The sequence below is a fragment of the Molossus molossus genome, unplaced genomic scaffold (assembly GCF_014108415.1).
Source record: "Molossus molossus isolate mMolMol1 unplaced genomic scaffold, mMolMol1.p scaffold_m16_p_1, whole genome shotgun sequence".
Taxonomy (NCBI): Eukaryota; Metazoa; Chordata; class Mammalia; order Chiroptera; family Molossidae; genus Molossus; species Molossus molossus.
In genome coordinates this window covers 28,043,863-28,069,925 of record NW_023425344.1, presented here as the reverse complement: position 1 = coordinate 28,069,925, position 26,063 = coordinate 28,043,863, and the positions used below count along the sequence as shown (strand labels likewise).

The following is a 26,063-nucleotide window of genomic DNA, read 5'->3' as shown; positions in this document are numbered from 1 at the left end:
GCCGCGGGAGGCCCAGCCGGGGTTTGAGTCCCGGACGCGGTTGGAGGAGGTCCCCGCCTGGCCCACCTCTTGGGGCAGACGTGTCCCGGAGCCGCCTCCCGAGGGCCCAGCGGGACTCCGGCCGCCCCGGACCTGGAAGAGGGTTTCGTGGGGACGAGGACCGGGCCCATCGCGTGGCCGCTCCGCCGAGGCCCCCGCCCCGTCACCGAGGAGGAAGTCGCACTTACCTCGTTGGGCTCCCGAGGCGACAGGGGGTCACGTTGGGGCGGGGCGGCCGGGCTCGAGGAGGAGAGCGGGCGGGGGGCGGGGGCCGACCGGTGGAGGAGAGGGATGCTCGGCCCCTCAGGCGCCCCCAACCCCTTCCTGGCAGCCTCACCCCCGGCGCCGCCGGCCCGGGGCGGGCCACTCCCCCTCAGTCAGGCGGCACCAGGCCCAGGACACCAACTCTTCGGGCAAGCCAGAGGGGGCGGGCGGGCGAGTGGGTGAGAGCCGGAGACCCGCTCGCCCGTCAGTCCGGGCGCAGCTCGAGCGGCTGTCGCCCCGCCCCCTCCCGCCAGGCCCCGCCCCCTCCTCGCCGGGCCGCGTGTCCCGGGAGGCTGCTGCCGCCTCCGGGTTGGCGGTTTCTCTTTCCCCCAGCGCGGCGCCCACCGCCCACCGATGGCCCCGGGCCTGGGGAAGGAAAGGGGGGACTCGGGCTGAGAATTGGGGAACTGGGGGTTGGGGGGACGTCAGCCTGGGCGGAGCCCTGGGGGAGGGGGCGGGGTGCGGGGGAACCTGACAAAGATTCCGGTTGTTCCCCGCCCCTTGAAACTGGGACTGGGGCATTCCTGGGTGTGGAAGTTTAGGAAGAGGTCCCTCTGCAGGGCTGGAAGGCGATCAGGCAGCGGGCCTGTGGGTTTTGATTCCTTGGTGAACTCTATTGTCCCAGGGCCTTGGGGAAACTCACCAAGAGTCACCTCTCTGTCCCAGCCCCTGCGCCTTTCTCCTTACAACAATCTGATCATTATTGTGCTCCAGGTATGGGTTTGTGCCATAGCAATCATGATCCTCAACACTGTCCATAACCATCGTTTTCCAATGGCGGGGTAATAGGAATTCGACAAAAGTAGATTCCTATTCACTCCTCTAGCCAACATATATTAAACTTCTACTATACAGTATTCTAGGTGCTGAGGAAAACAATAACTAATTTACTCAGTGCTTATATGCTAAGCACAAATCTAAAGCATTTTGCATATATGTTAACTCATAATCAGACTTGAGCAAAACAGATAAGGTACCTTCCCCCATGGAGCTCATGGTGGATGAGGGAGGACAGTGGTTCCTTAGTTTGTCTCAGACTGATGTGTAAATGAAATGCCCACCTGCTTTTGGTTCTCCAAATAATGCATATGTTCATTATTTGCAGATTCAGTGTTTGCTACTCAGAGCTAGCTGTGTGCTGTCCCCAAGGACTGAATGTGGTTATTCCCTACCACTTGCCAATGACATTTGCTCAAGACATTTCCAGTATGTCTTCATAATGAAAATCCAGTGCAAGCAAGTGGTCCAGAAGACTGATGGACCAAGTCACTATCAGAATAACAGCCAAATTGTGGCAGCAACCTAGGGTGTCTGGGGGATCTATTTAGGGATTTTGTACACTCTCCCTTGGGGTAGTGGTTAGAAAAAGCAACATAATGCAAAACAATGAAGCATTGAAACAAGACTGCTAGTTCAAACTAAAGCAGAAGGGCCAACTTAGAGTTGTCACAATCAGGAAGGAGATACATCATAAAAATCTACCACTGAGGGCTCCATAGAAGCATAGGGTACATTAAAAAAATAAAATAAAAAATCAGAGCCATGTGGAAGAGACTCCACCTTCCTCCATTGCAATCACCTACACAAATAGATAAAAATTATTTCAGCCCTGGTTAGTTTGGCTCAGCAGTTAGAGTGTGGCCTTCAGACCAATGAGTTGTGGGCTCAATTCGGGTCAAGGGCACATACCTCGGTTGCGGGTCCGGTCATGCAGGAGGCAACCATTATGTGGTCTATCCCATTGATGTTTCTCTCTGTCTTTCTCTCTTCCTCCCTCCCACTGTATCTGATAAGTAGAAAATATCTTTGGGTGAGGAATTAAAAAAAAAAAAAAGTAAAAAAAAATATTTCAGTAGTATTGTCTTCTTTAAGTATAAAAGACAGTTATTTAGTCCAGCTGGTGAAATAGCTAATAGAGCGTTATCCCATGGACTGAGAGGTCCAGGTTCAATACCCGGTGAGGGCTTATGCTGGGGGTTACGGGCTCCATCCCCAGTAAGGGGCAAGCAGGAGGCAGCCGACAGATGTTTCTCACATCGATGTTTCTATCCATGTTTCTATCTCTCTCTCTCAAAAAATCAACAAAACCATAAAAAAAAAAAGTTATTTAAATCCATAACCTAAATTTTTGGAATTTGGTACCATTTTTCAGACCTCATTTGACTTTTCATTGTTAACATTTGTGTATGTACATTAACAGCAAAGGACATTCTTCTCACAGTTCCCCCCACCCTCTCATCTGTTGTTCAGTTTTGGAATTTTAATTGTTTTTTTCTTTTGGGTTTATATTGAGAAAGACTAGAGAGGCATTACAATAAAATCAGATTACAATTGCAGTAAAAAAATTAATCCCAATTTAAAAAATAGGATTTCCCATACACCCTTTACACCCCCCTTTTTTTCACATTAAATATATTGTTTGTACTGTCCTAAAATCTATTCTCTTTGATTTACTAATGGATATGTTCAGTTTATTTGCTCCACCACCCCAATAAAAGCAAATCAAATAAAACATCACTTGTGATCTGGTCCCCTGCTGCTAACCTCAGCTCTTACCCCCTGGACTCTTTTCTCTCTGCCAACGCACTAAGCACTTACCAGTCAAGCTTTTGCATGTCCCTCTGCCTGGAAGGCTCTTAGCTACTCACATGACTGTTTCCCTTTTCCTTCATGTCACCTTTCCTGACTTTCCTATATAAACCTGCAATGCTCATCACACGCCCCTCCATTTCTCAGTACTTAGCACCACCTGACATATATCTATTTATCTCTCTAGTCCCACTGGAATATAAACTCCAAGAAAGCAGAAACTTGTCTGTTTAGTTCACTCTTACATCTCCAGTGTCTATTACTTACTGTGTCTGCTATTTTTTGAATGAATGAATGATTTCACATAGGAAAGATAGCTTGTATTTCTTTTTGTAATAGCCAAAGGGCTTTAGTACAATTTATCTTATAACAAAATCATATGAGTTAGACATGGGAATAAGGTTTAAAATAAAACACATTTCAAATTCTAAAATTAATCTTTTATTCTGGCAATATATTGAAGAAGCATTCACAGCTAAGAATTTATGTTGAGATTACACAAGTTGAACCATAAGAGGATCCACAGAATCGGAGAATAATGATGACTCAATAAATGCTGTCAAAGTCTTAATATTTTTCCCTGAGATGAAACAATACAGCAGTAATCAGAAGTGAAATAAATGAACCTAATTTTTGATTACTGATAACTTGATAGGTGGTGCTGATACATGTCCTTTGTGACTGCTCAAATGATTTTAGTTGATAATAATCATGATGGTGAGCTTAACAATGTTTTGATCTGGTTGAAGTGTAGTACTGACAGCTAGCAGACAGAATTTGATCCTAATGTATAGATGCCCTTAATAAAGAATTGGTTTGGCTTTTCATTATCTGCTTTGATTACAAATTGTGTGGGTGGGAAAGATTAAAGGCTCAAATATAATTATGTACAGTATCTATGGTCAAAATCCCAGCAATAGGATCTTTTTTAGAGGATTTAGGAGTACTTTTAACAGTACTGCTGCTATCCATATTTTGACACAAAACAGCCTCCTATGTAAATACAGAGTTTCAAAAGGAGAATTTCCAGTTGGGAGAGACAAGTGGCCAAGTAAATCCAACCCAAAATTTGTCCCCTTGAAGCTCACCTCAGATTCTCACTCTAGTGTCCTTTGGTTCCCAGTGTAACTTGTTCCCCTTTTTAACTTGGTTCGGGGGGGAAGTTTCCTTGGTCAAGCCAATCTATAACTTTTAAAATAAACTTTACTAAATCTAAAGGAGATTAAAAATAAAGTTAATATGGAAAATAACTTCATAACTCCATTTATTTGTTCAACTATTCTTCTACCGGTTTCATTCTTCTAGGGATAAACCTCCATCCCCGAAGGGCAGGTATACATTTGTAGGCAATCTGCCTAGATTCCTTGCCTCTTGGCTCCCTTTCTTGCTCCACACGGTAGGGTCACTTTTCTGTCTTTCACATGGGAGCCATTAAGCTTGTCTCAATCACAACCAAGGCTTAAAGTCTCATTTGTATTTCTGTTCAAGTCTTAGTTCTGCTCAGGGGGATATGGCATAATCCCAGTCCAATCACAGGACTTTGGGGACAGACACAATGCCCCTTCTTCAAGTGGGACTCTATTTATACATGGAGGAAAGGTCATTAACTTTTAGTCCCAGAGCACCTACATAAGTACTACCTTACAATATGAAAAGACTCATAGTCATGTCTAAAATACTGTTCACAATAACAAGTGACCTACATCTTAGGAATTGGAACCTTTCTTAAGGTCTTTCGGGAAGGGGACAGGTGCCGGCTGTGCTTGCGAGCAGGCATAGCAGAGACAAGTACTGTCGGCCTGACGGGATCTTGCTGACGGACCCCCTAGTTCTTAGAAGGGAACACCAGGAGCGAGTGCAGCCCTGTGGAGAGAGATGGCCACCAGCAGCAGGCACAGTGACCTTCGAAGCACAGAGCCATGGTGGCAAACTTGGCCCCTGTGTGAGTCAGAAGGGTCTCTTAGGAGACCTCACTAGTAGTGCTAACAGGGAAACAGATAGACTGAGGGACAAGAACTGACTTGCCTAAAACCACTCAGGAAGTCAGCGGCAGAATCAGGATGAGCCCAGCAGGTCTATCCACCCACAGTCCAGGGCGTACCACCATGTCACACATTTCAGACCCAATCCTGAACACAGACCTGATGGCTCACCCCAGACGCAGTCTGTTTGGTCCCACAAATGGGAACGCTGTGGTCTTTGGCAGGCAGCATAGCAGTTCCCAAACTTCCCAGCTGTGACTTGAGGGCCCTGGGCCTCCTGGGCAGAGCCCCACAGCGCTGCCTGCAACCTGCCACCTTACACTGGGCCCTGTGCTGCTTGGGCTCACATGCTGTGGTTAATGATCCCAGTTTGTGTGGGCTGACCCCAGCTTTTAGGGGACTGTCACTGTGGATGCCAAAACTGTATAACTGAGATAGGGTGAATAAGTAACAAATAAAGCCAACTTTTTACAAACAAAACTGCTCTACACAGTACTGACACTTGGGGAAGCATGCATTCTCTCCTGCACCTGTTTCCATCCGCCCATTCATAAGTAGGCCTCCTGTAATCAGGCCACACTCTCTGACTGGAAGAAAAAGGTTTTAGTAAAACAAATTGGAACAATTCCTGCCAGTCTCCCTAACCTTTCTAAAATACAAACCTAATTCTGTTCAGCCCCCAGGACCCTGCTTAATACACATTAGTGACTCTCTGTTGCCTGCAAAGCAAATTTCAAACATCTTAATAAAGTCATAAGATTCTTTATAATCGAACCTCTCTCCGCCTCTCTAGGCCTGTGCCCGTTCTGAACGATTTGCAGTGTCTAGAATGTATAATTTCTTTCATAATTATATTTTTATATAAGTTCCCTCCATCTGGAGTGCCCTGCCTTTCCAATCTCTGCTTGTCTAAACCCTTCAAGAGTCGCTTCCTCTGGCAGTCTTTACCCTGAACTTTCCAGGCTGAGTGTGTTCATCCTCTGGGTTCCTGCAGTATCCCTCGTGCTGGGTGCCACAGCAGGTAATTGATGAGCTGTGAAGTTGGCTAACTTATCTATCTCCCTGACTAGCTGAGAGGTCTATGATGTCAGGCACTCAAAAACATTTGTTGAATGAATAAATGAATTAAAAAATTAAAAAACAACCCTCACCTATGAGGCCTTGAGAAATGACTAATACAGTATGGCCATTTTTCCCCCCATGAGCATTATACCATTTACAAATGGACCGTTCTTCTAACTTATAGTGTTATACTACCAGTTTCATGAAACTTTAGAAGATCCTTAATTTAGGGTTCCGTAAACTTATAAGGCAAGAGATGAACACAAAGTACGTGTATTTATTTCCATGCATTAAAAAACATCTTCCAGCATCTCAACATACTTGTTCAGCTTTTTATGTTTATTTATTTATTTTTAAAAATATGTCTTTATTGATTTTTTTAGAGAGAGAGGAGGGGAAGAGAGAGATAAAAACATTGATGTGAGAGAAAAACATTGATTGGCTGCCTCCTGCACGGTCCCTGCTGGGGATCAAGCTCAAAACCTGGGCACGTGCCCTGACCAGGAATGGAACCGGGACCTCTCAGTCTATGGGATGGCACTCAATCCACTGAGCCACACTGGCTGAGCTTGTTTTGCTTTTTAAAAATAAAAAACACAAGATTACTTATTGATGTTGATTTCCTATGAGTTAAAAAATGTTCCAGGATGTATCTTCATATTTGACATGTTACTTCCTGTCTAACAGACAGGAACCACTCAATCTGGCTTTTATTTTAATGTTCTCAGAGAATGTTTATTACCATTCTGCAAGGTTAAGCAGTACTCGTGGTTTGCTTATAGAATATTCATACAGGAACATTTACCAGGTATTATAAAGAGGCTTACAGCATAGACGATATGGTACTACTTGTTATGCGGAAGAGAAGATGAGTCACAAAGATATGTAAACTGAAAAGTTCTTATCATCATTATGCTTCCTCTTCCTTCTCTATTTAGTTCATCTTTTTTTTTTTTTCCCCCAGAAGACGGTAAAGAGAGAAACATTGATGTGAGAGAGAAACATCAGTCAGCTGCCTCCTGCATCCCCCCTATTGAGGATTGAGGTCACAACCCAGGCATGTGCCCTGACATGGAAATGAACCAGGACCTCTCAGTCCATGGGACTATGCTCAATCCACTGAGCCACACTGGCTGGACTTGTTAATCTTTTTTTTTTTTTTTTTTTTTATCCTCACCCGAGGACATTTTTGTATTTATCTTTAGATAGAGCAGGAGGGAGGGAGGGAGGAAGAAAGAGAGAAACATTGATGTGAGAGACACATTGACTGGTTGCCACGCGCATGGCCCCAACTGGGGCTGGGGACAAACTGCAACTGAGGTACGTACCCTTAGCAGGAACCGAACCCAGGACTCTCTGGTCTGTGGGCCAATGCTCTAACTGCTGAGCCAAACTGGCTAGGGGCTTGTTCATCTTTTTAAAAGTACACAGTCCCTCTGTGTTCACACTTACATTCTATCTTCAGTGGTTATACTTAACGCAGAATTGTTGAGGAAAGATTCTGACTGAGTAGCAAACAGCTGACTTAAGATAGAAAAACAGTGGGTGAATTGAAGGTGGCATGCACTAGACACATTCAAAGACAGTCAGAGTCAATGGTCTAAGCAATACAAAGGAGAAAGAAAACAAGCATTTTATCTCTTCCTTTCCATCCCCAAGAAAATCAAGAAACACTATTACTTACAGATTACGTGTATAAAGGGACAACCCCCGCCCAAAGCCCAACTGAAACATTCTTCATGCTGCTAGCAAATAACAACCTTTGACTCTTTAGGGAATTGAGTAAAATCAATTGCCTAGAGTCTGAAAGTATTAGGTCCAATAGGTCCTGTCTCAGATAAAACAAACAAACAAACAAAAAACAGGCTGCAATAAGGGCTCTTTTGAATCTGAGTAATGCTATTTCTTGATTTTCCTGGGGATGGAGGGGAGAAGAATGGAATGCATTCATATTTTGACATTGAAATGCCTTTTGTTGCCTCTGGTTCTTTTTATCTGAGACTGGACCTATTGCACCGAATACTTTCAGACTCCGAGAAGTTCGGTTTACTGGATTTCCTAGAGTCAGGTTGTTACATTCTAGTATCATGAAGAATGTTTTGATTATGCTTTTCTGTGTCTTTATACATGGAAGTAACATGATAATGCATTTAAGTGTCAAATTAATTGTCAGAAGCTGTGTTCCCAGAGGCTGAAATACTTTAGTGGTCCTAGGAATCCATTCCAGAGTGGTTTACCTTTTTGCCCACTGCCCCCCAAACCCCCATTCCCCCAGTCTCTGAGTGTGCTGGCTGGGTAGACAAGCCTGCCTCATATACCTTTTAAGGAAATTGGCCCCAGGGGGTTATTTTCCCTGTCGGCTGCAATCTCAGTGCAGTGGCTTTTGTTAGTGAAAACACTGTGCTTCTTGCCACAGGTGATTGGGGCGGGGATGGTGTAGGCAGAACAGCCATGTATGGGCTGCAAAGGAGAAGGCCCCATATGTAAAGGCCTCAGGTGAACTAACTCTGCCCAGGGAGCATTCTGGACACAGTGTGGCAGATCACACCAGATGCTCCCCAGAGGCATCATGAACAAAGAGAAGGCAGCTCAATGAACCGCAGCCTATGGCAGGAGCAATGCTGACTACCTTTTCTGGTTCACTGAGGGGCTGGCCTGGCTGACCTGGCAGCTAAAGACATGCCCTCCTGTGTGCCCTCATGCTCTGAGTTTCTTTGCAACAACCTCGCCACAGGCAGGCAGGGGCAACGCTGTAGTCTCCTGCTGAGCTAATGCTCCCCCTGGAATTCTCTTCAATTAAGTTCAAGCTCTGGTCCACACTCCCAGACTCAGAAACAACATCCCAGCCCCTTTCTCAATAATCTATTTCTAAAACAAAACCACTTGTGTGGAGAGAGATGGAGAGAGAGAGAGAATGAAGTTTATTGAAATTTGTTCTTTTTAATATACAGTTCTAGAGTTTTGACTAATGCTTACAGTTGCATAAACACTACCATCATCAAGAATAGAACATTTCGCCCTGGCTGGTTTGGCTCAGCGGTTAGAGTGTCGGCCTGTGGTCCGGAGAGACCCAGGTTCAGTTCCCGCTAAAGGCATGTACCTCAGTTGCAGTTTGTCCTCGTCCCTGGTTGGGGCGTGTGGGTGGCAGCCACTCGATGTGTCCCTTTCACGTCGATGTTTCTCTCTCTCTTTCTCTCTCCCTCCCACTCTATCTGAACAAAATATCGAAAAACATCCTCAGGTGAGGATAAAAAAAAAAAAGAATAGAACATTTCATCACCCTAAAAATTCCTTTGTGCCCCTTTGTAGTCAACTCCTCCCTCTCTACCTGCTGCCTCTGGAAAGCACTGCTGTATTTTCTGCCCCTGCAGTTTTACCCTTTCTCGCGTGTCTTATACATGGAATCATACAAGGCCTTCTTTAACATCCTTGTTTAAACTACAACACGCACCCTGCCTGACTCTCTGTTAGCACATCCTTCTTTGCCTTACTTTTTTCAGAACACTTAACATTACCTAAAAATAAGCTATTGTCATTTTTTGATAATTGTCTATCACTGCAGTATACATTCCCGCTAGAATGTGAGTGCAGGGACTTTTGTTTGCTACTTCACCTCTGGGGTTCAGACTCCTGTCAGTTGTCCTGCAGGTCTTCAGTAAATATTTGCTGAACAAGCCACAAAATGAATGAGGACATTGGAGTTTCCCTAAACCTCCTCCATGTCCCAGCAAACCTCATTAATAAGAGATTATTTCCCCCCAAAAATGTGTTAATCCAAGCTTCGCTGTGTTGCCAAAGTAGACGGGTTATCTGCAGGTAATGCTATTAGAAGTAATTAGGCTGATGGAGATTACAAATGGTCTCTTAAAGTCACTTTCCAGATGATTGGATTACCTAGAACTGGTTTGAAGAGAGTAAAGTAGAAGTAATGATAGTGACTATTTCCTAGCCTTGTTTTGAGGATTAAATGACTTAATGTACATGAAGTGTTTAGCATAGTGTTTCTTAATTGGGAGCTATTTTGGCCCCACAGGGACATTGGGAGGTGGCTGAAGACATTTTCTTGTTGTTGTCAAAACTGGGGAAGGGCTGTTACTGGCATCTGCTGCTAAATACTCTACAGTGCACAGGACAGTCCACTGCACACAAGGAATGATCTAGCCCAAAATGGCAGTAGTGCCACCTGTGAGAAAGCTTGAGTTAGAGCAGTGTCTGGCACACAGTAGAGCTACATTTGTGCTTGCTGCTATTATTTTTAGGCCTTGGCTGGGTGGCTCAGTTGGTTGGAGCATTGGCCCATACTCTAAAAGGCTGTGTGTTCAATTCCTGGTCAGGGCACATACCTAGGTTTCGGGTTTGATCTCTGGCTGGGGTGCATTTGGGAGGCAACTGATCAATGTTTCGCACATTGATGTTTCTCTCTCTCTCTCTCTTTCTCCCTTCCCCCCTCTCTAAAAAAACCAAAAAACAAAACAAAAAAAAACCCACTAAAGCAGCCACAGGGATATGCGTGCTCTGATTAAAGACACGAACAGGCAATTCACAAGAGAAAAAATTCAAATTTCCAGTAAATATGAGAAATTGAAAAACAAATTATTATTTTTTCCTTTCACACTGACACAGGTTAAAAGAATAAAATGGTGCCCTGGCTGGTTTGGCTCAGCAGTTAAAACGTCGGCCCACGGACCAATGAAACCTGGGTTTGACTCTGGCCAAGGGCACGTACCTCGGTTGCGGTTCGTCCCTGGCCCTGGCGGGAGGCAACCAGTCAATGTGTCTCTCTTACATTGATATTTCTCTCTCTCTCTCCCTCCTACTCTGTCTAAGGATAAATGGAAAAATATCCTTGGGTGAGGATAAAAAAAAAAAAAGAATAAAATGGTGAGTGTTGAAATTTGGCTATGTATGGGTACTCTCACACACAGTTGGTAGCCTGTATAGGAACCAACTACTTCAAAAATCTTCATACTGTTTGTCTCGGTAATTCTACTCTATAATCAGACTCACACAAATATGTATTTATATGAAAATTCACATTGTGGTGCTATAGAAAACTTTTTTAAAAATAATGTAATTGGAGTATGGTCAAATGAACTATGATGTTATCTATGGGCCATTAAAAATCAAATTAAATCTTTAGAAATAACTTAATCTCAGAGGGTTGTCATGTTTGAGTGATGGAGAGGAGATGGTACAGAAATATGACCGGAAGGAGAGCACAGATGTGAGGAGGTGCATCAGAGGAAGAGCACCAAACAGGAAGGAGAATCCCTACTCAGTTCTCCAGCTCTGGGAGCTGCTTTGGCTTCCCACAGTTCCTCAGGGCAAATACCCACATTAAATTCTAACAGTCACACACTTAAAGGTTTAGAGCTTGCTACATCTCTGTCCTTCTTAAATATAAATCAAAGCCATAAATAACATTGTTAATTTTTTTTTTTTATCCTCACCTGAGGACACTTCTTGATATTTTGTTCAGATAGAGTGGGGGTGGGGGGGGAGAGAGAGAGAGACATCGACGTGAAAGGGACACATCGAGTGGCTGCCTCCCACACGACCAACCAGGGCCGGGGACAAACTGCAACCGAGGTACGTGCCCTTAGAACCCAGGTCTCTACAGACCGCAGGCCAATGTTCTGACCGCTGAGCCAAACCGGCCAGGGCACATTGTTAAAATTTTTATTACATGCCACTAGATGCTTGTCTACTCTAGGTTTGTTTGTTTCTAACCCTTCTGTTGCTTCAGTTCTATTTTCAAAATAAATTAAAAGCTAAATAAAACCAAGAGTTATTGTTCGTTTATTTCTAAGGCATGATCATTATCTACAAAAAAATTTCAACTTAATAATTAAATTATAGTGCTTGCTGCTGTTTTACAGTGCCAATATTTAATAATGTACTTTATAATAAAAATTTTTAAAAAATATGTTTTTATTGATTTTAGAGAGAACAGAAGGGAGAGGGAGAGAGAGACAGACACATTGATGAGAGAGAAACATTGATTGGCTGTTTCCTGCACGACCTCTACTGGGGATTGAGCTGGTAACTCAGGCATGTACCCTGATTGGAAATTGAACCAGTGACCTCTTGGTCCATGAGATGACACCCAACTGATTGAGCCATACCAGCCAGGCTAATGATGTAGTAATTTCAGTTATAAAACATTTTAGTGGATGAATTATGACAGTCAGAAAAAGTGAGATATTCTGATCCTTTAATTTTAATTCTTGCTATTGACTCTTGGAGGATTTGATCCAGGGGATATTTGGAATTTGTCGTTGGCTATTATCCTTCTAACACTTGAAGCACTTGTAGTCAGAATAATCAAAAGTATTTGTAAAAATTAGATTAAGTATAACAGAACAATGTGGGCAATAAAAGATTCCTGAAATGCCTGAGAGCTTATCATAATTTTCTCATCATTTGCTAAATCAGAGATAATACACTGGTGTCTAGCAAGTAGATTTCGGGCCACCTGTGAGATACTGATTCTTTATATCCTCAGAGCAGCCGGGCAGTGGCCTAGGACTTAGAGAGCCTGGACTGGTCTCCTGAGCATCCACCATCTGTATAGCACCAAAGAGGCCAGAAGCAGAGCACATGAGTCAGCCCATCACTAACAGAGGGACCCATGGAGCTGCTAGGAAAGTTAGTCTTCCAGGTGCTCAAGAATAGGATAAGCAGTTTGAGGTTATATTGGGTGGTAGGGGATGGGGAAGGGAGGAGCAGGTCTGCAGGAAGTACATACTACCACAAAGAAAACTCAAATCAATAGAATTTGATATAAACAAAGGAATTAGTAAATAAACCAAAGCAATGTTGTTCACAGAAAAAAATACGTATACCAAAAATAATTACAATAAAATAAAAATTAAAGTAAAAATACAGGATGGGGCAAAAGTGGTTTATAGCTGTGAGTATGCAAAACACAGAGTTTATTCCTATATTATTTATTCATTATTATATCGCTTTCCATAAAAACTTTTGCCCCAACCTATACTGAAGTGGCATAACTGCCTTTTTAAGAAAACTGATCAAAGAATTAAATTGACTTAATGGTGTTATATAAAGTAAATACTTTCTTGATCAATTTAGTAAAATTATGATCAGAATGTTTGTATTCATAAATAAGAGAATGTCTGAGCAAATCAAAACAGGGTCAAAATGGGGAGCAGAAGGTCACTTAGGGACACCTGTAAGATGGAGAATAATTAAGGGACAGGGTCTCTGATCCCCCCCCAGCCCCAACCACCACCACCACTACCACTACCACTTGCATCTCTACTGAAGATGCTGGGAGCAGTATTCCAGTACATCTCAGTCTAGTAGGCCGTGTGGGCAATGACTCTCATCAATTCTTCTCTTCCTTTGAATGATTCATGATGTGGTTCCTAAAATAAGCCTAATGTTTGAAGCACTACTCCCATTTGACTGTTGTAGTACTAAGGTCTCTTACCCCTTGATTTCCATCTGTCTATCAAATCCCGGCCTCCAATCAGAAGAAAGACAATTCATTCACACTCATACTATATTCACAGGATGACTTTTGTTCCCTGCCTTCTACTCCCCACTTACCCATTGTTCCATAAAGCCTAGGGATGGATGGATAAGAACAAGAAATAGGATAAATGGAAACATGGGTGGTAGGGATACAAGAGAGTGTGAGCAGGGAGAAACTGACTAACATTTTTTAAAATCCTCATCTGAGGATATGTTTTTACTGATTTGAGAGAGAGAGAGAGGAAAAAAAAATTAACGTGAGAGAGAAACATTGATCGGTTGCCTCCCATATGCCCCTGCAACCTAGGTATGTGCCCTGACGAGCATCAAACCTGCAACCTTTTAGTCTTGGGATGCCGCTTCAATCAACTGAGCCATCCAGCCAGGGCTGATTACCATTAAAACACACACACACACACACACACACACACACACACACACGCGCAACAACATCTAAAAAACAAGAACAATGGAACAAAAATATTTGTTTGCATATATTCTTTACTCACCAAGAATTTTTTCTACCCTTCATATATTCTAAACAAAGTACTTTGTTTCACTGAGATTATCATAATGAACGATATATTTTTTTCTTTATTGATTTTAGAGAGAGAGGAAGGGAGAGGGAGAGAGAGATAGAAACATCAAAGAGAGAGAACATTGATTGGCCCCCTCCTGCATGTCCCCCACTGGGGTTCAAGCCCACAACCTGGGCATGTGCCCTGACTGGGAATTGAACCAGCGACCTCTTGGTGCATGGGTTGATGCTCAACCACTGAACCACACCAGCCAGGCGAAAGATCTTTTTTTGAAATGGGAACTGAAAATGTGAATTCTGTAACAATCCTACATTATCTTTACAGGAATGACGATAATGAGTTCCATTCTACTGCTTTTATACCATGTAGTAAAGTAGAACTAAAACTGTGTGTATGTCTTTAGTTTATCCTTACCTTTTGTATGGTCTACTGTCCTCTAGATAGACTGTTTTGTGAATGCCAGAATCCAGAACAGTGTCTGCCTTGCACTTAAAAGAGGTCAACAACCATTTAATAAGTAAATGAATGAAAGCTGTCCATATAACCTGGACATGACTTTCATCCTTTTATTTTTGGTGAGTATACTGTGGGTTTATATTTATCACAACCGATTGGTAAACAAGAGAAAATATCTTCAAATTTAGATGAGAACAAGATCCCTTTGCTTCTTGAGATCATTTCTTTGTTTTTATCTTGTTTAGAAGATAGTTTGAAAGTGCTTATTCAAAGGTAGTGACTGAAAATGAAAAAGTCTCAGTTCAAGATCTCTCTCTCTTTTTTTTTCTTTCAGTCTTACCCAAAAGGAAGTATGAGGTCAATTGCATAAACTTAAAGTACCACAGAGATGAAACTTCAAGCAGGAAGAAACTTGCCATTAACGCACTGGATGGGGACACGTGTGTCATTTGAATAGACATGACAAAAACAGCCCTTCTCAAATTACTTTTAGCAATAGTGATTACATTCATTTTAATTTTGCCGGAACATTTCAAGACACCAAAAGGTGAGTATATAATTGTAATTTATCTTTTCTTTTTCTAATTTTAAAAATTATGACAGCTAATGGCTACAGGAAATGTCTTCATTTTAGATACATGCTGCATGGCAACTTCAGTTGACAGTTATACAGCAAAGTAACCTTAGTCATAGCACTTAATTACTGAAGCATGCAATAATGAAATAGAAAAATGGAAAGATAATTTGAAATTTGTGGTCTAGATTTTAAACTTTGAGTTAACAGTAATCTCATCACATAATTTTGCTTTTAATTAATTTATTTTTGTTAATCCTCACCTCAGGATATTTTTTCCATTGAGCTTTAGAGAGCGTGGAAGGGAGGTGGGAGAGTGGGGGGGGGGGGAGAGAGAGAGAGAGAGAGAGAGAGAGAGAGAGAGAGAGAGATTAGTTGGTTGCCTCCTGCATGTATCCTGACCGGGGTAGGGATTGAACCTGCAACCCAAGTATGTGCCCTTGACCAGAATTGAACCCGCAACCCTTCAACGCATGGGCCTATATTCTTACTGAACCACATTGGCCAGGGCTGATTTTGCTTTTTAAAACATTTCTCTTCAAAAACAGTTTTAAGTATGTTTTTACATTCTGAAATTATTACATATAGAAAATAACATTTATTATGTTAAAATTGCTTGAATTCCCTCCAACACAGCTATTTCCCACAATAACTTACTATTGCTTTTTGAAAAACAAGAGTATTTAGATGTTTCAAAATATAATTAGAGTAAGATGGGTGCAAATTTAAGCAGGTATATGTGTGTGAATATTTGTAATGTGAGAAAAATGGAATGAAATGAACTCTGTGGATATTTCAAAGAAATGTGATGATGCTGAAACCAAGAGTAGGAAAATAAATAGTTGTAAATTTAAACTATTCTTATATGTCAGTAAAATACTTGAAAACATATTAATGTGAGTGTTTGGATAATAACTGTGCTCCCTAGAATTTAATAATAAGAAAAAATTTAAAAATGATGTATTATATCATTTAAAATTATATAAATTTGATTAAAATCAGGAAAAATCTTATATTTGATGACTAGCTGAAATAATTATTGTTGCATATATATAATGCTAAGTAGACTGATAAAAATATTTTTGGTAAATAAACACCATGATTGTACAATGTTGTGAACCACTGAATTTTTCAAAATTTTCTTGGTTTTCTGGCATTACGTTGCTTAGATTAAGCAACCATAGCACATATATATTATATATATTTATTTATTTTCTTTCTTTTTTGTTTTGTTTTAGTTTCAAGTGTATAGCATAGTGATTAGACAATCACATAGTTTACAAAGAGTTCCCCCGATATTTCCAGTACCCACCTGGCATCATATGTAGTTATTACATAGCGTGTATTTTTAATTCTTGATTTCAGTGAATGAAAATATAAAGAGAGTAGTTAGAATTGGACTAGAGATAAACTATTTCAATTTTTAAGCAATTGTGGGCTGAGAGTAAGCTTATTTAATAGTTATCTAAGGTAGGTCATATAGATGTATCTGGCACCTCCAAAAAATCAATGAAAACCAAGTAATCAGCCTAAAAGAGATTTAATAAATGATTTACTAATTATTGGTTAGTGTTTATGTAAACTGGTAACTACCAACACTGATAATAATTTTTGTTCTCCTAGTTTCCTAAAGGATCATATCAGCTCCCAATACTACCTTGCTGCCTCCACAAACTTAAAACAGCCATTTTTCTTTTCCTGCTTTAAGAACAGCATAGATTTTTCCCTGGACTCTTTGGGGTAATAAACTTATTTGGGAATTATGTTTCAAAGGAACTCTCCTTGGAGACAAAAAACAAAGTGTTTGAAAAACATCATCTTATCCTGATGTCATTTTTCTGGTAGAAGAAATTTTGCACAGAGCTACCATAAACAAAAAGTTGATTATTAGGCAAAATGTTTTACACATACAGAAGTATAAGAATAATCTATTACAGATTCAATAGTGCAATAATAATGTTTTATATCTTATAATGGTTTATGGATCACCAAGAATAGCTTATCTCTCTTCATTTTATACATAAGGGCATGTAATTTTTAAATCACAATGACATCTAATGCCTTATGAAATGAATTGACCTGTTAGCCAATGTAGTTCATAAAATAAAATATCTGGTAAAATTATTTAGATGACAATCTAAGAGTGTTCTATTAGTGCTAAAATTAACCTTGAGATTTTCCTGTATAGTGTCACCTTCCCTATCAGTAACGGGTCTTTTTTTCATTTTTCCTTATGTCCTATCCATTTTAACTTCTAAGATAAATATTATAAATGATTTTTACTTATAAATTATTCACTGACACCCTGTCTTTGACATGTCAAATAAATTCAAAAAGAATCTTAATGAGGAATAATGTATTCACAAGGTCTAATAGATTTGATTTCAAAATAATAAACCTTCTGAAGATCTATGTTAAAAATAGAGAGGTCTATTTGATCATTTTTCATCAAGAATGTATCTGAGTCTCTGAATAATCATTACTCAGAACATTCAATTATTATAATTACACAGTATAAGCTATTTATTTTAACTTTACCAAAGAAGAGGTCCTTTAACGATGTCTGAGAGTTAATGAGTTTGCATTGGGTATGCACTGCAAGAGAAACTTCTTGTTCTAATACTTGCAGCTTATTTGGAAAGCAGCTTATGCTAAGATACAGTAGTTAATATAATGATGTGATGCATTTATATTGCATGGGATAACGGAGATATAAAAAAGAATGGCTATATTTTGATTCAGAACTTTTTGCAATTAAGGGAGCTGGGTTTCCCCAAACAATAGACTTGATCAACCTACTTTTGTTGAACTTAATGTTTAAGGAGAGAGAGAGAGAGACCTGGTTAACTCATATAAATCTCAGTGATCTTTTATTTATTTTTATTCTTTCACTTATGAATACTGTAATTTACAGACTGGTAAATAATTAAATACCATATTGAATTACTAAATAGCAATGTAAAAAGGCACATTGGGAACACAGTAAAAGTTGCCTCTGGGTCTGTCTGGGGGAAGATGTTCCTTCCATTTTTGTTGCAATGGAAAATAACTCCAAGAGTTCAAATGATCACCCAATATTTCTCCTTACCTACTTGCAGAAGCACTTTTTAAGAAAAATAATTATTACTGATTTTCAAATAAAATGTACTCATATAAATATCTTAAAAATTCTTGAAACCAGAGAGAGTAATGAGTTATGCAAGTGTATTCCTGATGATTTGTGGTGACATGGGACAGGAATAGCACAGATGACAACACCTCAAACCTAATTTTATCTAGCTGTCTTGACTTCCTCACTATCTTCTAAGGGCCAAACTGACATACACTTTGTTTACCAGCTTTCATTTCCCCTTCCATTTCATACTTTCTGATGGAAATGGTAGTATAATGAGCAGTAAAACTGAAGAAGACAAAGGATAAAGGAACTTTAATACTTATGAACTGTAGGTGAAACCCCGCAGTATACGAGCATATGTACTACACATTACTTCCGTCTGTACTGTTAAAAGTGTTATTAAGGGTAACCGCCATGAAAGCGTTATCCCAGTTCTCAAAAATCGGCACTTTATTTTCTTCTTATTGACTGGCTCATTAAAAATTTAATCAGTGATCCCAAGTAAGGTTTGGGACATAGTTTTATGACTATTTAAACTTTTCAAAAATTTAACAAATACGTACACACATACCAGGTAGTATACCAAGTAATTTTACATAAAATAATTCATTTTATCTTATTAACTATTTAAGCTCATCCACAATGAAGCATCTTTCTCAAGAGATTATTCTGAAAACCTTCAGAAAGAGGGAATATAACTTGATGGATAATTTTACTTTGTTGTAAGATTTTATTTCTTCCTGAATTTTATGAATCTTTATAGTTTAAAAATGGCTACTTAGTCCGGCTGGTGTGGCTCAGTGGACTGAGCATCGTCCCATGGACTGAGAGGTCTGGTTCAATGCCCTGTCAGGGCACATGCCTGGGTTGCAGGTTCGATCCCACGTGGGGGCGTGCAGGAGTCAGCTGATCGATGTTTCTCTCTCACATTAATGTTTCTCTCTTTCTCTCCCTAAAAAAATCAATAAAAAAATATTAAAAATGGCTACTAATGGACACTATATTTTTACATATATATTTTAGACAATATATACTGGCAAAAAAAAGTACTGCTGAATATAATACTTTTTCACTGCTTGGGCAGAATCAGCCTCATTTTCTCATCTATTCAGTTATAATACCACAATCCTTGCTTGGGATGATTTCTAACTGCTTGTCTCCTTACATTGGTGGATAAATGCTCTCTCTGTATATCTTCTTTTTTTTTTTTAATCCTCACCTGAGGACACTTTTTCATTTTTTGTTCAGATAGAGCAGGAGAGAGAGAGAGAGAGAGAAAGAGAGAGAGAGAAACATCGATGTGAAAGGGACACATTGAGTGGCTGCCACCCGCACAACCAACCAGGGCCGGGGACAAACTGCAACCGAGGTACGTGCCCTCAGCGGTAACCGAACCCGGGTCTCTCCGGACCGCAGGCCGATGCTCTAACCGCTGAGCACACCGGCCAGGGCTCTCTGTATATCTTTTTTTTTTTTTAATAGAAAAATATTACTTTCTTTAAAATATTAATATGGTAATATATCCTCTCCTTGCACTGCTCTGTTATGTTCTCCATAGGCTTACCGCCTATATAATTTACTTATTTATTGTATATATTTTTTTGTTGTCCAATTTCTCTAAATAGAGTGTAAACTCCATGAAAATGAGCTTTCTGTCAGTTTCGTTCATATTTCGAGCACTTAGGACAGTATTTGTTGACTGAGTGAATTTTCCAAGTTACATTATAAAGCAAATAAAAAGGAAACATTCTTGCCCTGGAGGGTTTGTCTCAGCGGTTAGAGCGTTGGCCCATGGACCACAGAGACCCGGGTTTGGTTCCCACTAAGGGCACGTACCTCGGTTACAGTTTGTCCCCGGCCCTGGTTGGGGTTGTGTGGGTAGCAACCAGTCAATGTGTCTCTCTCTCTTTCTCTTCCTCTCTCCCTCCTGCTCTATCTGAAGATAAATGCAAAAATGTCCTCAAGTGAGGATTGAAAAAAAGGGAAACATTCTTGAAGGAAGAATTCCTCATCTGATCCTCACAAACATGTTTTGATTCAGATAGGCCAGGCATTACTGTCCTCCTCTTACATTTTTTTTTTTTTTTTTGGTACATGCCCCTAGCAGGAACTAAACCTGGGACTCTCTGGTCTGCAGGCCAACGCTCCAGCCACTGAGCCAAACCGGCCAGGGCCTCCTCTTACATTTTTGAAACACAAAACATGATCATAAATCTAAAACTTTTAGTTTGTGCAGCCTGTGAAATGTATTTCACATAATAGTTTACTTAAAAGATACATGTCAAAGCACCAAATCGAACAAATAAGACAAACAAAAACTGATAGGCACACAACGGTATGGTGGTCACCAGAGGAAAATGGGGGTGAGGGGGTTGTAAAGGGTAAAGGGGGTCAAATATATGGTAACAGAAGGAGATTTGACTTTGGGTGGTAAATACACAGTGCAATATACAGATGATGTATCATAAAATTGTACATTTGAAACTTATGTAATTTTATTAACCAATGTCACACCAATAAATTTAATTAAAAATTATATGTGTCTCTACCCTGAGTCATTTTTTCTACCATATTTTTTTTTCCATGGAGAATTTCACAATGTGTTTATGTCCCTTGTTTTGACAAGTTAAACCATCCATCTCTTTCTTCTGTCCCCAATCTGCCTTTCACATACTGCTACCGTAAGTTTAAAGTAGCCCAAGACTTTGCCCCTTGCCCCCAGAAAATATTTCAAATTGCCTTCCTCAAATGTTCTATGAATTAATCCGTATCAATCATACGCATCATGATCTTTTTTTATCCTTTCACCCTCAATATTTCTAAAGAAGCATCAGCATTGGACCCAAAATGTAAATATAATTAAGTTTTTGCTATTGAAATTGATACTCTTTTGAGTCTATGCCAATTGTTACAGAGGCAGACCTGTGACCAAAGGACATTGTTAATCAATGTCTATGTAAATTAGGCAGCAAAACCATACACTCTCTCCTATCCTGGCAGCTAATATCTTTAAATTGCTGAATTATGCTACAGAATACCCAATAATGATGCGAGATCTTTAGAAACAATTGGCTGTTTTGTTTCGCTCTGGTTTTGAAGGCATAACTTACATACGTTAAAATGGAAAAGATTTTAAGTACTCAGTTTCATGAATTTTGACATCAATATGCACCTATATGACTACCATCCCATATAAATCATGAATTTTTGTCACGCCCAGAAAGATTCCTTCTGCCCTTTTCTGTCAAATCTCCTCCCACCCCCAAGGCAACTTTCTGACCTCTGTCATCATAGTATAGTTTTGAGCCTTCTTATGCTTCATATAAATGGAATCATCACACAGTGTCTATTTTTGGTCTGGCTTCTTCAGCTTAGCATAATGTTTTGAAATTCATCCTTGTTATTGAGTATACCAATAATTCCTTTGCTAAGTAGTCCACTATATAAATACACTAAATTTGTTCATTCATTCATTGGATTGTTTCCAGTTTTTGGCTATTATAAATATGCTGCTGTAAACATTCTTGTACAAGTGTTTGTATGAACATATGTTTTCATTTATTCCAGGTAACTAGTAGTAGAATAGCTGAGTATATTTTATTTTATAAGAAACCACCAAATGCTTCTCCAAAATGGTTGTACTAGCTATATTTCTAGTGGAAAATATTTCTAATTTTCCTTAGTTTGCATTTAATATTCTGGAGAAATAACTCAAAGTATGTATTGTCTGAAATAATCCATTCATCTTCCAAAGTTTCCTGACAACTAGTTAACAGAGGAATAGCTTAGGTATTGGGAAAATATGACTTTACATAGAATAATTTCTGGCACTCTTATTGTCTGTCAAACGGTAAAGGTTTTATTATAAATTCTCGCTTATATTTGAAGGTCAACGGAGAGTTGAGACTTCTATTCTTATAGCCATACTTTGAAAAACATTCCTAGCACAAAAATATGAAATGTGACACAGAACAATTAAAAATTAAAAAATACATAGTTGAGCTGATAAGAACACGTCTCAAAGGGGAAAAACGACTAGATTTTACAAATCCAGATAGGTAAGCGAAAGTGAATAGATTGGTCACTTCAGGAGCATCTACCAATTCCTGGAGGCCTAGAGTCCAATGTTACTGGGACATAATGGGGGACAGAAGCCAAACAATTCTTTTAGTCACCTTTTAGTGTCCCTTCCTAATGGAGAAAAATGAACACATGGGACTACATCAAACTGAAAAGCTTCTGCATAGCAAAAAAACAACCATCAAAATGAAAAGGCAACCCACTGTATGGTAGAACATCATTGCCAACAATACATCAGATAAGGGATTAATTTCCAAAATATATAGAGTACTCATACAACTCAACAAAGGGAAGACAACGAACCCAATCAAAAAATGGGCAGAGGAGCTGAATAGACACCTCTCCAAACAGGACATACAAATGGCCAAGAGACATATGAAGAAATGCTCAACATCACTAATCATCAGGGAGATGCAAACTAAAACAACAATGAGGAATCACCTCACACCTGTCAGAATGGCCACCATCAACAAATCATCAAACAAGTGTTGATGAGGGTGTGGAGAAAAGGGGACTCTAGTGCACTGATGGTGGGAATGCAGGCTGGTGCAGCCACTATGGAAAACAATATGGTGTTACCTCAAAAAATTAAAAATTGAACTGCCATTTGACTCAATGATCCCGCTTCTAGGAATATATCCTAAAAAGCCTGAAACACCAATCAGAAAGAATATATGTCCCCACATGTTTGTAGCAGCACTATTTACAATAGCTAAAATCTGGAAACAGCCCAAGTGTCCATCAGTAGACGAATGGATAAAAAAGCAGTGGTACATATACACAATGGAGTACTATGCAGCTGTAAGAAAGAAAAATCTTGACTTCCAGTCAAGATGGCGGCATAGGTAAACGCGGTATCGCGTCCTCCCACAACCACATCAAAGTTACAACTAAACTACAAAACAACCATCATTCAAAACCACCTGAAATCAAGCTGAATGAAAGTCCTACAACTACTGAATTAAAGCAGCAGCCACATCCAGACTGGTAGGAGGGGCTGAGGCAGACAGGCTGGGCCCACACCCATGTGTGGCGGATAAAAATCAGGAGGACACCTCGGCTGGGAAGGTCCTTCCTGAGGACTGAGGAGTCCCTGTCCCACACCAGGTGCCCCGCTCAGGGTTCCAGTGCCAGGAAGAGAATCCCTATAACTTCTGGCTGGAAAAACCAGTGGGAACTGAGGCTCAGGGAAGCTGAAGCGGCTGGAGCCCCAGGCAGCTCCTTAAAGGGCCCGTGCATGGACTTATTGGACTCTCTCCCTCTAAGCTTGAAGGGGTGGCAGCTCGAGAGGTGCCAGAGACATACAGGGAAGAACTGAGCTGTTTGGCACTGGAGTGAGGGCTGAAGAGGGGGCTTTCTCCAGGACAAACGTGCTGTCAGAGGCCTTTGTTCCTTTGGTGAGCCTTCCCTGGGGTGGCAGAAAGAAGCCATATCTGGGACTCCAGCAACCTGGTTCACACTGGTAGCCCCGCCCTGGTGACTCCCTGAGGCCCCGCCCTGGCCCACCCAACTTTCAGGCCCACCCAACTTTCAGGCCCACCCAAGCTGTTGCCACTTGCTTAACCATAGGATTGGCCTGTCTTGGATCCTGCTTCAGGTTTTTCCTAAATTCTTTCATACGAGCAGCATCTGGTCTCAGCTAGCCCCATACCTCTCAATAAGTAATACACTGAAACAAACACAGGGAGGCAGCCAAAATGAGGAGACAAAGAAACAGGTCCCAAATGAAAGAACAGAACAAAACCCCAAGAAAAGAACTAAGCAAAATGGAGATAAGCAACCTAACAGATGTTGAGTTCAAAATACTGCTTATAAGGATGCTCAATGAACTTAGTGAGTACCTCAGTGAACTTAGTGAGGGCCTCAAGAGCATAAAAAAGGACCAGTCAGAAATCATGGATGCACAGTTAGAATTGAAGGAGGCATTAACTGAAATAAAGAATAATTTACACAGCTTCAATCATAGAGTACGTAAATGCAAGGAGCAAACCATCGATTTGGAATATAAGGGAGCAAAAAATGCCCAATCAGAACAGCAAAAAGAAAAAAGAATCCAAAAAAATGAGGATAGTGTAAGGAGCCTCTGGGACAACTTCAAGCGTGCCAACATTCGCTTCTTGGGGGTGCCAGAAGGAGAAGAGTGAAAACAAGAAATCGAAAACCTGTTTGAAACAATAATGGCAGAAAACTTTCCTAACTTGGTGAAGGAAAGAGACATACAAGTCCAGGAAGCACAGAGAGTCCCAAACAGGATGAACCTCAAGAGGCCCACACCAAGACACATCATCAAAATGCAAAAGGTTCAAGACAAAGAGAGAATCTTAAAAGCAGCAAGAGAAAGGCAGATAGTTACCTACAAGGGATTTCCCATAAGGCTGTCAGCTGATTTATCAAAAGAAACTTTGCAAGTCAGAAGGGAGTGGCAAGAAATATTCAGAGTGATGAAAAGCAAGAACCTGCAACCAAAGTTTACTCTATCCTGCAAAGCTGTCATTTAGAATTGATGGCCATATAAAGACTTTCCCAGACAAGAAAAAGTTAAAGGAGTTCATCACCACCAAACCGTTATTATATGAAATGATGAAGGGTCTTTTTGAAGAAAAAGATAAAATATATGAACAAGCAAAATGGCAATGAATACATATCTATCAACAATGGAATCTACAAACAAATGAACAGGCAGAAAAGAAACATTCTCATAGATACAGAGAACATTTTGTTGGTTGCCAGTTGTGAGGGGGGTTGGGGGAATGGGTGAAAAAGGTGAAGAGATTAAGAAGTACAAATTCATTGCTAGACTGACAAACCTCAAAGGGAAAGGGGTTGGGGGGTGGGGTGGGAAGAAATAAACCGAAGAACTTATATGCATAACCAATGGACACAGACAATAATGTGGGAAAAGGCGGGAGGAGGGCGGAAGTGGGGAGGAGGGGGTCAATGGGGGAAAAATGTGGAACATCTGTAATACATTTTACATTCAACAATAAAGATTAAAAAAAAAAAAAATCTCTTATCCTTTGAGATGACATGGAGGGACCTGGAGAGTATTATCATAAGCGAAACAAGCCAAACAGAGAAAGACAAGTATCATATGATCTCACTTATTTGTGAAATATAATGAACATAACAGTCTGAGGAATAGGATAGACACAGAGACGTGGAAGTGGGGTACAGACCGACAACCCTCAGAAGAGGGGGTGGTGGGGGGTGGGAAGAGATAAACCACAGAACTTATATGCATGTACGCATAACCAATGGACATGGACAACAAAGCCGGGGATGGGGTGGGGGGGATGGGGAGGAGGGTGTCAATGGGGTAAAAAAGGAGAAACATCTGTAACAAAAAGAAAAAAAAAAGAATTGTTTCCAGGGAGATGGTAAAATGGCGGCAGCGTGAATGGAAGCTACACAGACGATCTCCCAGGACCAAACAGGAATTATAATTAAAATAAAGACAAATCTTTGGAACAAAGAAACAGAAAAGCAGTAGAACAGGACCATATAACTTGGGACACCGGTAGGATCTGCAGAGGCGTGAGAGTGTGGCGGCCTGGGAGCCCACGGACAGCAGTGTTCTGAGCTGTGAGCAGTGCCCTTGGGGTTAAACTCCCAAGTGGCTCCACAGTTCAGAGAGCCGGGACAAAGTGCTGAAATAGCCACAGCTACTCACCTGGGGCTCCGGCAGAGGGAGGGCGGACTAGACTGAAACCCTATGGGGACACCCGGGATTTGGAGGGCACTCAAGAGTTTTAGCTGAGTCTTGGCCACAAAGGACGGTGGCCAGTTGCTCCTTCCCAGAGCTGTGGGAAAAAGCAGCAGCCCCTCCCTTGGAGATTCAGCTTTTTCCAGGTGAGGCAATGAAA

At 40.7% G+C, this 26,063-nt stretch overlaps 2 protein-coding genes across 3 annotated transcripts in view; one reads left to right on the top strand and one right to left on the bottom strand.

Moving 5' to 3' along the window:
- KLHL5 (kelch like family member 5) overlaps window positions 1-26,063 on the bottom strand; it is a 142,523-nt gene that overhangs the window by 87,927 nt on the left and 28,533 nt on the right. Inside the window, exon 1 of one of the 2 annotated variants that reach the window (XM_036273822.1) lies at window positions 228-273. The exons of the other annotated variant lie outside the window; for it this stretch is intronic. The gene's annotated coding sequence lies outside the window, so the exon portion shown is untranslated. Of the gene's footprint in view, window positions 1-227; window positions 274-26,063 lie in introns of those variants that run through there. 2 annotated transcript variants of the gene reach the window in all.
- The window catches only part of TMEM156 (transmembrane protein 156), a 42,595-nt gene continuing 31,422 nt past the window's right edge, over window positions 14,891-26,063 (top strand). Inside the window, exon 1 of the mRNA XM_036273841.1 lies at window positions 14,891-14,978. Within this exon, the coding sequence (XP_036129734.1) occupies window positions 14,891-14,978 (88 nt within the window). The remainder of the gene's footprint in view (window positions 14,979-26,063) is intronic.